The sequence below is a fragment of the Columba livia genome, chromosome 7, assembly GCF_036013475.1.
Source record: "Columba livia isolate bColLiv1 breed racing homer chromosome 7, bColLiv1.pat.W.v2, whole genome shotgun sequence".
NCBI lineage: Eukaryota > Metazoa > Chordata > Aves > Columbiformes > Columbidae > Columba > Columba livia.
Window position 1 is genome coordinate 7410921 of NC_088608.1, and position 12670 is coordinate 7423590.

The 12670-nt window shown below is 40.9% G+C and overlaps 1 protein-coding gene across 4 annotated transcripts in view; it reads right to left on the reverse strand.

The window, feature by feature from the left end:
• Nucleotides 1–12670, reverse strand: part of MGAT5 (alpha-1,6-mannosylglycoprotein 6-beta-N-acetylglucosaminyltransferase) — a 122720-nt gene that overhangs the window by 7992 nt on the left and 102058 nt on the right. For all 4 annotated transcript variants that reach the window (XM_065069585.1, XM_065069582.1, XM_065069583.1 and 1 more), the window contains exons 13-16: nucleotides 10376–10522; nucleotides 6501–6617; nucleotides 5608–5682; nucleotides 980–1137 (exon numbers count right to left, since the gene is read on the reverse strand). In XM_065069585.1, the coding sequence (XP_064925657.1) occupies nucleotides 980–1137; nucleotides 5608–5682; nucleotides 6501–6617; nucleotides 10376–10522 (497 nt within the window). The remainder of the gene's footprint in view (nucleotides 1–979; nucleotides 1138–5607; nucleotides 5683–6500; nucleotides 6618–10375; nucleotides 10523–12670) is intronic.

Sequence of the window (12670 nt, forward strand, 5' to 3'; positions counted from 1 at the left end):
TTCTGAACTCCAGTGGAAATTACAGCTTTTCAAACAAAATACAAAAATAAAAACCTTCTACAATTTAACGTAGCAAAAAGTGGAGATAGAAAACCTAGAAAGCAGATTCCCTAGCACCCATTTGTGCGAGCCCAGCTTCATTTTCATTCTGAAAGGAACGCAGACATACTCCCAAAGAGACGGCACCTGAAAGCAACATTAATTTTCTTAATGCATAGCTGGTAAGCTTTGTGAATTGGTACTAATACCTCTAATGTACAAGGGTTTGCAATTCTTTACCTAAGACAACACCAACAAAAGGTTTGCAGAACCAGTAATTGCTGATTGCCAGCAAACATAGATGTTTCAATGTGGATGTTAATCGTGAACTTAATAAACAAAAGCAACGCTTTAAAAGTGCTATATTTAAAAATGTGTGAACAACCGATAGAAATCACACAATGTGTACAGAGTTCTATTTACTGCAACAAAATGCCTTTAATTTCTGACCCCACTGACTTAGCACAGTTAGAATTAGCATCCAGAGTCATGCAAAAGTTGCCTCACGCTCCAAAGATACGGCAAAAGCCACGGAGAAGCGCACCTGCTCAGCCAGGGCTGCCAAAGCTCCATCCAAACACAGCTCCAGCCCTGGTACCTGCCATAACTGCAGCACAAGCACCTTTGCTCAGTGCAATCAACCCAGCATCCACGGGCACTGCAGGGTACACAGAAGATGGACGGGGGAAGGAAGAGATGGAAATCTTTGGCCTGGGTGCTGTACTCCTCACTGCAAAAACACGTGCTATGTGGAACGGTGCTCTTGATGCAGCGGTGACTTCTCCCAGCTGCTGCCAGAAGGACTGACAGCTAACCTCACAGCTTGCTGCAGACAGACAGACAGAACTCCTTCCCTTCCCTTCTCACGGAGTTCATTCACTAAACTTCATGTGTGGCAATGAAGAGACCAAATAATATGTTTGTGCTTTGAAGTACTTACTTAAGCAGAGCTTTGTCCTTGTTAAGATGCTGGAAGAAGGAAGGCTCACAGATGAGCTGGCTTTCCTGACAAACTTGTTTACAGGATTTTCCAGGTTCAGCCATTTTTACTTGAAGGGCACTTAACGGAGGCCACATCACCTGCCCGTGACAGAAATCCTGCAGTGACAGATCATATTTTATTGTGATGCATCCAGTCCCTTGACAGCAATTTTCCCCATTAGTAAAATAAGTTATTATCACCCAGTCATTTTGCAGATCATTTCAGTTGTGTTTACATTTCAAAAGAATGATTTTTTTTTTTTTTTCTTTTTAGCATGAGGGAATCATCACCTTTGATCGCTATGTGAAATGTGATAGCATAATTTTTCTTCTTCCCTACCCTTCCCTTTTTTAATTATCATTAGCAACTCCAGATACTCTCTTCCACATTTCCAACCCCTTTTGGGCTTTCTCGGTGATCCCTGTTTCACTAACTCAGTGCTAGCAGAACTATTCTTGTAACAGCACAAATATCGGAAGGGAGTTCTGGTAGGAGAATTCCAGAGGCCAGTTACCCTGTAGGCGAGAAATGTCTCCTGTGGCCCATGTGGGAAACCATGTGGAAAGGATCAGGGGACTCGCAGTGCTATGGAGTGAATTGAGCTCATAAAAGACAGAAGTTTCCTATAAAGCAACCAGGATTCAAAGAGTTTGTTTGCTCTTCTTGGTTGAACTGCTAGTAAAAGTGCTCTCCCAACACTGTAAAACTTGGTTATAAATAATGCATGCAGTCAAGTGTCACCACAGTGGAAAGGCGGAAGGAAGAAACGCTATCTAAACACACCTGAGCAAAAACTCCTTCAAGACAAGTTCTTACAGTCTTGATGTTTTAAAAGAGAAAAAGCAAAGAGAAAATGTGAGCCACTTTAATTCCATGATACTCAGCCATTATTTTAACATTTGGGCAATTGGCATCAAAAGGTGATCAAAAAATTTGGGCCCAGCCCATCATGGTTTGCTTTCTCCTGACAAAACTAACACTTGTATTACAACAGGTCCCACACTGTGATCCAAAGCTTAGAGAGGCTGAACTACCTGAAATTTCAAAGAAGCTTAGACTCCAAATCATTTACCAGTTCTCAATATCAGTTTGGTTTTTAATTCTCTGGTTAGATTTCCTTTGCTGGAGGAGGAAGTTTTCATACTCCCAGGTCTAACCAGAGGTTTAATATTATATGATCATGAATCACACAATATCTTGAGTTGGACGTGACCCACAAAGATCACAGAGTCCAACTCCTGACACAGGACAACCTAAAAGCTACACCATCTAAGAGCATTGTCCAAACACTTCTTGAACACTGACAGGTCTGGGGCCACGGCCACTTCCCTGGGGAGCCTGTTCCAGTGCTTGGCCACCCTCTCAGGGAAGAACTTTTTCCCAACACCTATTCCGAACTTCCCCTGACGCAGCTCTAAGCCATTCCCTCATGTCACATTAAAAAAAAAGTCATTTTACAGCATATTTATGGCAGAATAATTTTAACAGCATCTAAATAAATAGGTTAACAACAGATGGAGATATTTTTTAATGAGGTTGTATCAAAAAGGATGTTTTGCTATTTGGACATAAGTGCCACGCTTATTGTGTCCTTTTATAAATCAATATTTAATATACTAGATGCAGGAGGAAATCTATATAGGTTCAAAATCCAATTCAATATATACTATATAATACTGCAATAAATACTAATATAATATATGCAATGCTGTAATATCAGATTGGATTCACAGCTAGTGCAGGCAGAAGACAAGATTTTTTAAAGCCAGTGAATCACTTGGTGAGGCTTTACCATTTGCTGGGGGCTTCAGCTTTTAACATGTCTTAGTTGAAAATTCTTCCCTCAAACTGGGCACAGCCTCCCACTTCCAGTCCAGAGCTTGGTGGGAAGGCTCATGCCACCTTGAAGCAGGTCTCAGAGCACCTCACCTTCACAGGCACCAGCACACAGGTCTGTGTTTCAGTTTGCTGTCTCTGGTTTTCCTATCAACCATCAAAAGCAACCTGAATTTGGTACTCTCACCCCAGTCTGCCTTGGCCCACAATGCTACATGCATAAGGGTAAAATAAAGATGTTATGTAAAACAGAAGATTAAGCTTTCACCAGAGACTGTGTTTATGTTTGTTTTACCTATAGCCACAATTTCAAGGTGAAATAGGCTCAGTGCTGCTGTCAAAGGAGGTGTCCTACTCCCTCTGGCTTTTCCTGCTCTTGGAGGAACATTCTCACTCCACTCCCTTCGCCAAGCTCTGGTGCTCAGCTCACCCTCTGCTGAGCCAAGTCACTTTGCCAACCTGGCAGATCCCTGCCAAAACCATTTTCTGTTGAGTTACCAAGCACTCCGCTTGACCACATCTTTCAAAGTCAGCATGTCTGGTCCATCAGCCCAGCCTGTCTGCTCCAACAGCTCCCAAGTCTGCAACAGGGAATCCCACAGCTGCTTCGGCTGCAGCTGCCTGGCTGCCCCTTTGATGGCAATGCCAACTCAAGCAGTCCCACCCTTTGGCTCCCACCCCACGCTGCCACCTTGCAGAGCTGACACGACTGTTCGTAGAGCCACAGAGCAGCCAGGATCAAGGGGTGGATTCAGCAGATGGCACAGACGCTCTGAGCAGCCACGCCGGGCGCCTGGCAAGGCACTGGCAGGAAGGCGCAGCTTGGAGTGCGTACTGTTCTAATCCAGCTGAAGGTGGCACTGCTAAACGTGAGACCACAGCGCACAGCAGTTCTCTTGCTTCAGACCCTGAAGACCTCCAGCCCACCTGTTGGAGCTGAAGACTTGATGAATTCACTAAACCTTTCTTGTGAATCATCCTCCCTCCTGATCTTGAGCCAAGGCACCACAAGGGGAGCTCCAACAACTCCTTTAAATCCTAGAGTTTCAGAGTCCCACAGGGTGGCTTGTGCATGGGTGTGCCTGGCCTCATCCTCCTCACATTCAAACACCTCCTGAAGACCATGCTCTCATGGTTAAAGCACCCCACAGCCCCTCGGTCAGATCAACTCCATGGGTCTTTGTTCCTGTTCCAAGACTGTACTGCTTTCTCTGTTCTGCCTGCTTCCCACAACTAACTCTGCGAAAGAAGGTCTCAACCTTTATTTTCGCTTCATCTGACATGTTAATTGGGCACAGTGCTAAGCACATGCAGCTGATAAAGATGCTTAAGCATCCTGGAGGCTGTGAAACAATAATGGCTTTTGACAATTAGCCAGCGCAACAAAACAAATGACAATGCTGCATTTATTTCTGAGAAGCAGGCAGCAGAGGCCAGGGCTCAGCCCCGGCGGGAGGTCCACAGGGGAGAGTTTTGCACCACAGATGCTATCTCTAGATTGTCTCTTTTTCTCCCTTACACTGAGCTCCATTTCCTCCTGTATTGAAAAAACCTCTCAATTATGGCTAACTCAGAAGAATCAAAAGAATCAGAGATACTTTTACAGGTTATGTGATCAATACAGCAGCAAAAAGCATAAAGTGATTATTGGCAGGAAACTGGAAATAGCTATGTAGTTAACTACACTTCTCATCTGAAGCTGTGTTATTCTTTATTAGTGCCTGTAATACTGTCTTCTTTCAGAGATACAGGAGCATGTGCGGTGCTTTTGAAAGAAATCCTGGAAGTTAATTGGCATAACAGAGATATCAGTTATTCTTAGCTGCCTCCTGCAGCAGCCAGAACAGAAGGCAGATCTGGCCACTGCACCACAGCTGGCCACTGCACCACAGCTGGCCACTGCACCACATCTGCCCTGGGCAGAAGCCCAAGCAAACATACAGTTTCTAGAAATCAAGATCCCCTGTAAATCTCTGCAGCTTATTACTCCAACTCAGTATCTTCTGCTGCTCTCAGCTGGCAATAATGCATGGGGACCAAACGTCTTCTAAGTAACTGGTTTCCAAACCATTTAAAGCTTTATCGATTGAAACTAAATACTAGAAAAATCCTCCCAGAGGCTCTGGCCTAAGTGCAATTCTTCCACAGAAGTATCTGTATATTTAAGTGATACTTCGTGACCCAAATATCTTTTTGTGTGCACACAGTTAAAGGAGTCACATATACACTGGAAAATTACTTTGCCTTTCTGCTTTGATATAATATCAGAAGAAAGAAGGTTCTTTGGAAATCAATCGATCAATCAATCAATCAAATAATCAAGCAATGGGTAAAAAAAATAAAGGCTCCTGTAGTTCCTGAAATTCAGATAAAGTATATCCATCTTTACATATGGTAAATCAGACACTCACAGATGAATCAGAACCTAAAGGCAAACTGAGAAGCAGAACAAATATTCTGGTAGCCAGCACTTTGTCTTCATTTTTCGTAAGTCTCTTTACACATGAAAAATCCCACTGGTGCTGTATCTGGAAGGAGCCTCCCAAGTCCCACAAGGCCAAGTCCATAGAAGTGAATGTCTGAGTCCACGTGGACCTCCCAAGGGAACTTCTGAGCAAACAGCTGCCCAGACAAGGACTGCACAGCTACTGCTTCTACTTGAACAGCAACAACCCTGAGAAGCTTCAAAATGGAGAGGGTCCTCCCTTTCCAACATCAAGAAAAGATTCATCCACAGCAAACGTTCATACCTGTTTTTCAATAAATGCATTCATCCTCTGAAGCATTCCCTCACATGTGAATTCATAGGGCAAATAAGGGTCAATCTGTGGAAACATAGTGTGTTAAGGTTAGAGGGGTTTTTGTTTAAATTAACTTTGTGGTGCACTGAGTGGTAGCAGCTTGCATTCCAAATACTACATTACAGCTTAAGTAGCAATAGTAAATGCAAATAAACTCATTAACAAACCAGTTTCACAAAACCATCAGCAATTTAAGCTGATTTTTGCTCCTTTGTGAAGGCAATAAAAATTGCTCAGTGATTATCTTTACAGAAACTCAGGGTATACTGCAAAGTAATAGATAAAAAGCGAGCCTGAGACCCTACGGGATTGCAGAGCTCCTGTTTTAAGTAAGTTTCAGTTCTGGAGTTGAAGTGAAAAAGAAACATTATGACCAAAAAGAATGTGAAATCTTTGAAAATTACTTCGGGGTTTTGTTTTTCCCATTGAAGTGTCCTCATTACAATTCCTCACTGTGAGTGCACAGTGGTGGTTATTTCAAGGCTACCAAATCAGTCAAAAGAGCTGAGCATGTATTTGGGCAGCTCGCTATGCTCTAAGAATCAACAAGGAAACCTCCTCACTGAATTCCCAGAAAATACAGATTGCTGTATAATTTAAATATGAAATTCATATTTCTATACAAATTCACTCATACTCATTTATTTCGGGTAAAAACCTGACATACCCAGTACTAAAATATGATAATTAGATACTACAGAGACGTAATAACATTTTGTTGTCCCAATATCCTACTAAAGTGCAGCACTCTGCTTTAATTAAACTAACATTAAGAAGCACTCTATATGCAGTACACAACACACCCTTAAGTGTTGATGATAAATCAAGAATACATTTCTCACCTTTTGATTCAAAATTGATTTCACAGCGTTCTCAACTTCAGAAAGATCATTGATGTCTACAGTCCAGACATGGGGCTTCCCAATGTAAACTTCAGCATAGGGATGCTGAGATGTCAACTGAAAGGAAGAAATTATATTAGTATTATATTAGTGTCAAGATCTTCCCTCTTACTCTCTTCATCAGACATTTTGGACAAAATGCACTAGGATAACACAAGAATTCAGCTAGAACCTAACAGCATCATTCCTTCGGAGTTATCTTTCACATTTTCTGTGTTCAAATTTAGAAAGTAGATTTAGTTGGACAAAAATCAGATAATAGTGCAGATCACAGTAACATTTGTGCATGCCTGGTTTGTGGCTTTGGTCCTCGTAATGACCCACATCACAGAAGACTCGGTGCTTACTGCAATCACTCTCACGACGTGACCCTGCTCCCCCACAGCTCATTCTCAGAGCAGCACTCCAGTTTTCACAGCCCATAATTGCTACCAGTCCTGGTCAGACCTGCGGCGCTGGCCTCCAGAGATGGCATTCTCACCTTCAGACAACAGCCTCGGCCTGTCTCTCCTTCAAATTTCAAACATTTCCAAGCTTCTACTAGTAGTGAACAGAGCAGTAGTGAATAAAGTAGTGAATAAATAATTTCTGTTGCTCAGGATGAATTCTGACTCTCGCTGCTGATAGTATAATAATCTCAAGAAGAGTGTCAATTGGTATTTTGCTCACCACTTTGTCAGAAAACAAATTCAATAAATACCCAAGTAGATAACAAAGTTATATCAGAGACTGCTTTTGGAACTAGCAGGATGGCATTAAATGTAATTTCTGTAACAGGTTGCAGAGGAGTGAGAGGAACACATACATGAACACACTGAGAGGAAGCAAAAGCTGCAGAAGAGAGGGGAGTGTTTCACGCTGGCCTAAAGAAGACAACTGCTTTTAAAATAAATACAAAACCCCCCTACAGGACAGATTATTCAAAGACAATTTTTATACAGCTGCCTCTTTATGCATGATAACAAAAATAAAATATAATCAGTGCAAAGTATCTGAAGTAGGAAAGAGTATCTGTTATAAAGAGCCTTCCCCTGCCCTGGGCATGTACCACACTTGCTCTCTTCCTCAATAGAATGCAAGAAATGACTTAAAAAATTTTTCACCTATTGCATTTTTCTTGTGGACAAAAGAAGCCAGTCTCGGAGCTACCAATGGGAACACAGAGAGCTGCCCCAGCTGCACGTGTTCACTGTGCTGTGCTCCATTCGGTGTGTTTTAAACTCCTCCTGAAAGTCCAATGCTACTCGAGGACTGACATACCCTAACCTTTTCACAATAGTATTTCTATTGCTGCTAAAACTGTGTGTAGTGAAACATTTGGTTAGTGAGACTGACTTCCCAGGGCACTTGTGTCTGGACTTCAGATGGCAGAAGCTACATTCTTATTGCTTTCAGTAACAACAAAAACCCTATCGCACCTTTAAAAATATGAACATAAACCAGAGCTTTAAATTCCACAGAGCTTTAGGGATTATGCCTTAGACCAGCCTTTCTCTACCATCTCAGACAGACAGACAGCAACACGAAAGCCAGATCTGATCTGGAAGACCAACAACTGAACTTCTCAGCCTAGTAGGTGGTTTAAGTATTAAGAGTAACTAGCAACATATTTTTATTGCACCAGTTATTCTACATCTATAATCTCAAAAAATATTAAGACTACTTACTAATACTGAAATGCTTTAATTAGCCAAGGATTAACATTTTAGATATTCAGGAGATACTTCCTCTGTCTATAATTAAAATCTGTAAGAGTTCTTACAAATAGATTTGGAATTAATTAATGCATTTCTAATTTCACATATTTTTTTCTCCTCCTGAAAGGAGAAGATGAAAGAAACCACACCTACCAAGTACACATCTCAACTACATCTAGCATACAATGTTATTCTTGGGGGTGGTGGGTAGGGGGAAGAATTCAGAAGAAATATTGTTACAAATACTGGTACAAAACAAGCTGCTTGAAGGTGATTTGGTTTTCCTTTTCTTCTGTCTCTCTTGCCCAGCAAAATCACGTCCCAAGACAAAACATCTGCTGATCTAAAATGAAAATTATCATTTCCAGTTTTTGCACAGTCTTCACTACAGGACCCCATATTGGGGGTAGCAGGGTAACAGTTAATTCCCCATGACCCCCATAAATTCTACATAGAACAAGAGAGAAAGTGTGACTTGCAATGTCTACTTTACAGAATTACTAAACACAGCCTTTATCTTCCATTTGGTGTATGGATAATTAACTCACAGAACTACACAAGCTTTTTTTGTCCTCCTTTAACATTTGAAAAAAGCTGAGAGAAGGATTTAAAGACTTTCTCAATCCCAAAGAACCAGCACATGGATTATTGGCAATCAGATCAAAAAGCAGCTGTGAACACCAGTCAGAGAAGAGGTTACTCTTAGGATAGGTCAGCAGAGCGTGTGAACGCAGCAATATTCGTGAGGAATGTTCATGATATCATTTTGTACTGACGCAGTCAATAGGGATTATTTTTCTGTGCAAGTCAGGTGCACAGCATTGCTGTCAGTGCTGACACATGCCAGCAGGGTTTATCACTCCAAGCACTAAAATTCCTACTGAAAACTTAGGTGTGTCCAGGTTATTTACTGAGCCTGACCAGTTATAGCGTTTGGGCACAGAACAACTCAAAACAAGACAAATGGTTGAGTGACCCACAGAAGGAAAGCTTGAATGGTGCCAAGCCAAGGAGGAAGTTTAAACAGACTTTCTTCCTCTTCTCCCCATCTCCTTTGTTAGCAACACAAGGTGTAAGAAGGGGCAAGTTTAAACTTATGTCCTGTATGAGCTGAATGTATAACAAGCTGAAAGGCAACTCCAGTCCTGAATCATAAAATCACAAAGAATTTAGATTCCTGGTTTAAAATAGGAAACTATCTTTTGCTTCTTAACTAGCTGGCACCGTTCAGTACACAACTTCAATAGCCCAAGTATAACTTGAATTCAGAAAAATAGCTGTGCAAAGATCTCATTATCTAAGTGTTACCAGAGATCCTCCCCTTCCGATAAGTATGTAAAGAAAATACATATATACACCTATGAACAAGTCATGGTCACAGGCAAAACTGCTAATGTCAGAAATGGCTGAAAGACAGCTGAATGCTTGCAAGTGGCATAGGCTGAATTTTACCTACACTGAAGAAAAATATTCCAAAGCCACTGCCAGGATGAGGCACTGGTTTACTTAGCCTCATTTTTCTCTTCCTAGAATCTAAACTTGAGAATCTAAGCTTGAGGTTTGGTTTACCAGTTCTCTTAAAGAGTCAATTCTCCAAATGTCTTCGGTGTTTAACCACAAACACCGGGGGCAGTGACCATTAATACCGTAGCTCAACAGTGCCTTGAGCAGGTCTTTTCTGGACAAAAAAAAATATCCCAAGACACACACAGCAACCCACAAACGGCATTTTTATCATTTACTTAAACACCTATTTACTTCCTGCACAATACACAGTCATGCTTGTTTCTTCAACAAAATAAAAACACTTTCAAATGATACATCATTTATCAGATCCATTCCTGGGCAGAACATCAGGTTTCCATGTGAAACTTCAGAATTAGAGGAATGTACATACAGACAAATCTAGATGTAAAGCCTAACAGTATGTTAATGAAATATTTCGATTATCCTATAAAAAGAAGGACCGATAATCCCATCAATGGCTAAAGAAAGTGACAGCTGCACACCTTTTGCAATAAACTGTGAATATTTATAAAGCTTTTCCTATATTGTGTTACTAAAAAGAAATCCACAATCATTTTCAGTAAAGAAATTATCAAGAAGGATAAAGCTCACCTCTCGGAGTGTAGGTTTGCCTTTGAAAAATTCTGTGTTTTTGCTACTTTTGGGTGGGTTAAATCTTAAATTTAGAAAAGCACATCCATTAGCAATGGCCTCTAAAGGTGCTGGCCCTTCGTAGGGAAATCCAAGACCAACGAACAGCTGAAAAACAGAAAACAGGACTATCTTAATTTTTGTTCTTCACAAAAACTAGAAAGCTAAGACCTACTTTAAAATAAACAGTAATGCATTCTAAATGTATCAGCCTAAAAAGAAGTAATTTTAAGAAGAACATAAAAGAAATTCAGCAGCTCAATCCCGCCAACCCAAGCAGTAACAGAATGTCCTGTGAAACATTTGACAATAATCTTCTGTAATGAGCTGAGGTGGTTTTTCATGGAGCTGAGGCAACAACAGAACCTTTCAGTTACTTTTGGAAAAGAGTAATTTTGTGGTTTGGTTGGTGTTGAAATGAAAGAGCTGGGGCTGTCCTGCAGGTTCAGGTGTTAGTGCAGCCTCAGGAACAGCCACGCTACTGTTCTCTCCCTCTCCCGCAGCAGCCAGCCTGCTGGTTTGGCCAATACGAACATGCTCCTGCCAACTGATTAAGGCTTCTAATTAAAACGGTAGATGGCAGCAAACATCAGCTGAAGCCACTGCACCAAGGAGCAAGGGATTGCACAGGATCAAGAGGGTTCAACGCCTCCAAGGTAATTTGAAGGAGAAAAAAATGCATCACAAAGCTATTCTTACATCAGCTGAGATTACAGATGCTCTAGGAAAGGCTGTGCTTTTCTCCACTGTAAAGAAATTTAATATTTTTTCAGAGATTTCTGGCTTTTATTTGGATCTTGACCCCTTTCCTGGCCCAACACAATTAACCGCCCTGAATTAAATATAGGATTCTTCATCTATATTTGAAGGTCTGCGTATAATGGGAGAATGACAAGCTCTGATTTCTCAGTGATGCTGCATGACTTAACGCAAACATATAACACACACACACACACACACACACATATATATATATATAAAACTATGGCTTTTTTCAACAAAAAAAAAGAGCAATCTTCATAACTAATAGGATCATATATTTAGGGTGTACAAATTCAAAGAGGTCAAATGATATTATTTGGTATTATATTTTCTTCAGCATGGAAGAGAATCCCAGTAACAGAACATTCAAAACCAAAGGCCCTATCTAGGAGCTGGTCTTAACATGATACATAAACCTGTAGCCAGTATTATTGTGCACAGGCACTGCAGCATCAACCCTCTCGGCCCCATGGCAACAACAGTATAAATTCTGAGCTGGTTCATTTTAAAAAGAAAGTTAACAGTTCTCGGCATAGTTGAGTACATACAATTTTCACTGCATAGAGCTGAATATTGTTATTTCAGTTTCAATTTTCAGGTTTAATAAGTCACCTACTTGTGAAAAGTCTCTCAGCTATCTCGCAGATTTAAATCTTACAGAAAACTCCCCAGTGGCTGATAAAAAAGAGACCTGGCAGAATATCTCCACTAAAGCCAGATTATCTAAATTTGGGTTTTATATATGGCATAAGATACATTACCTTGCAGTCCGAAAAACGCACACTAAATTTCACCTCAAAAGAGGCTTAATTTAAAGAAAGGTAATCTCTTGAAAACAATGAATTACAGACATGAAACCATTTCGTGCAATCTGCACACATAATGTTATTTATTAAAACTACTGCTTAGTTCAGGCAGAAAACCAACTGAGAACCAGCAATTAAAACCATCTGAAATATCAATTCTCCTCTGATCCTGTATTTGTCTGTTATGTAGAGAACGCTGGTTTGCTTGCTCCGTTTTTCACTTTTTTAATAAACTGCTGCTGTGCGCTGCTCAACAGTTCTGTGTCTGACTGGTTCGTTTATTTAGGAGGAAGCTCCATGGGGCAAGAAACATGGTTTTATGTTTTGACAGCACAGAGCACACTGTCAACACTTAAATCTATAATAAATAGCTTACCACCTGTTTCACATCCATTTTCAGGCTTACCTCTAAGCAGCACCACACCTTTAAAGAAAGCAAGCGGGACATGTCTGACAGCGAGAAGGATGTGTGTGTGTGTGCTGCCTGCTGGCCAGAGGTTACAGCCAGACTCATGGCTGCCCCCAGGACCCTCTTTCAACCCTCCAAAATCCTCTGTCACCCTCCATCACATCATCTTCATCAAATCAGCTGAAATGCCCAAACTGAATCTAGACCTTGCCCTTGAAAATTGCCTCTAATTAATGGTCCTTGGTTAGGGAGCTAATATTTTTGTATGGGATAAAGAGC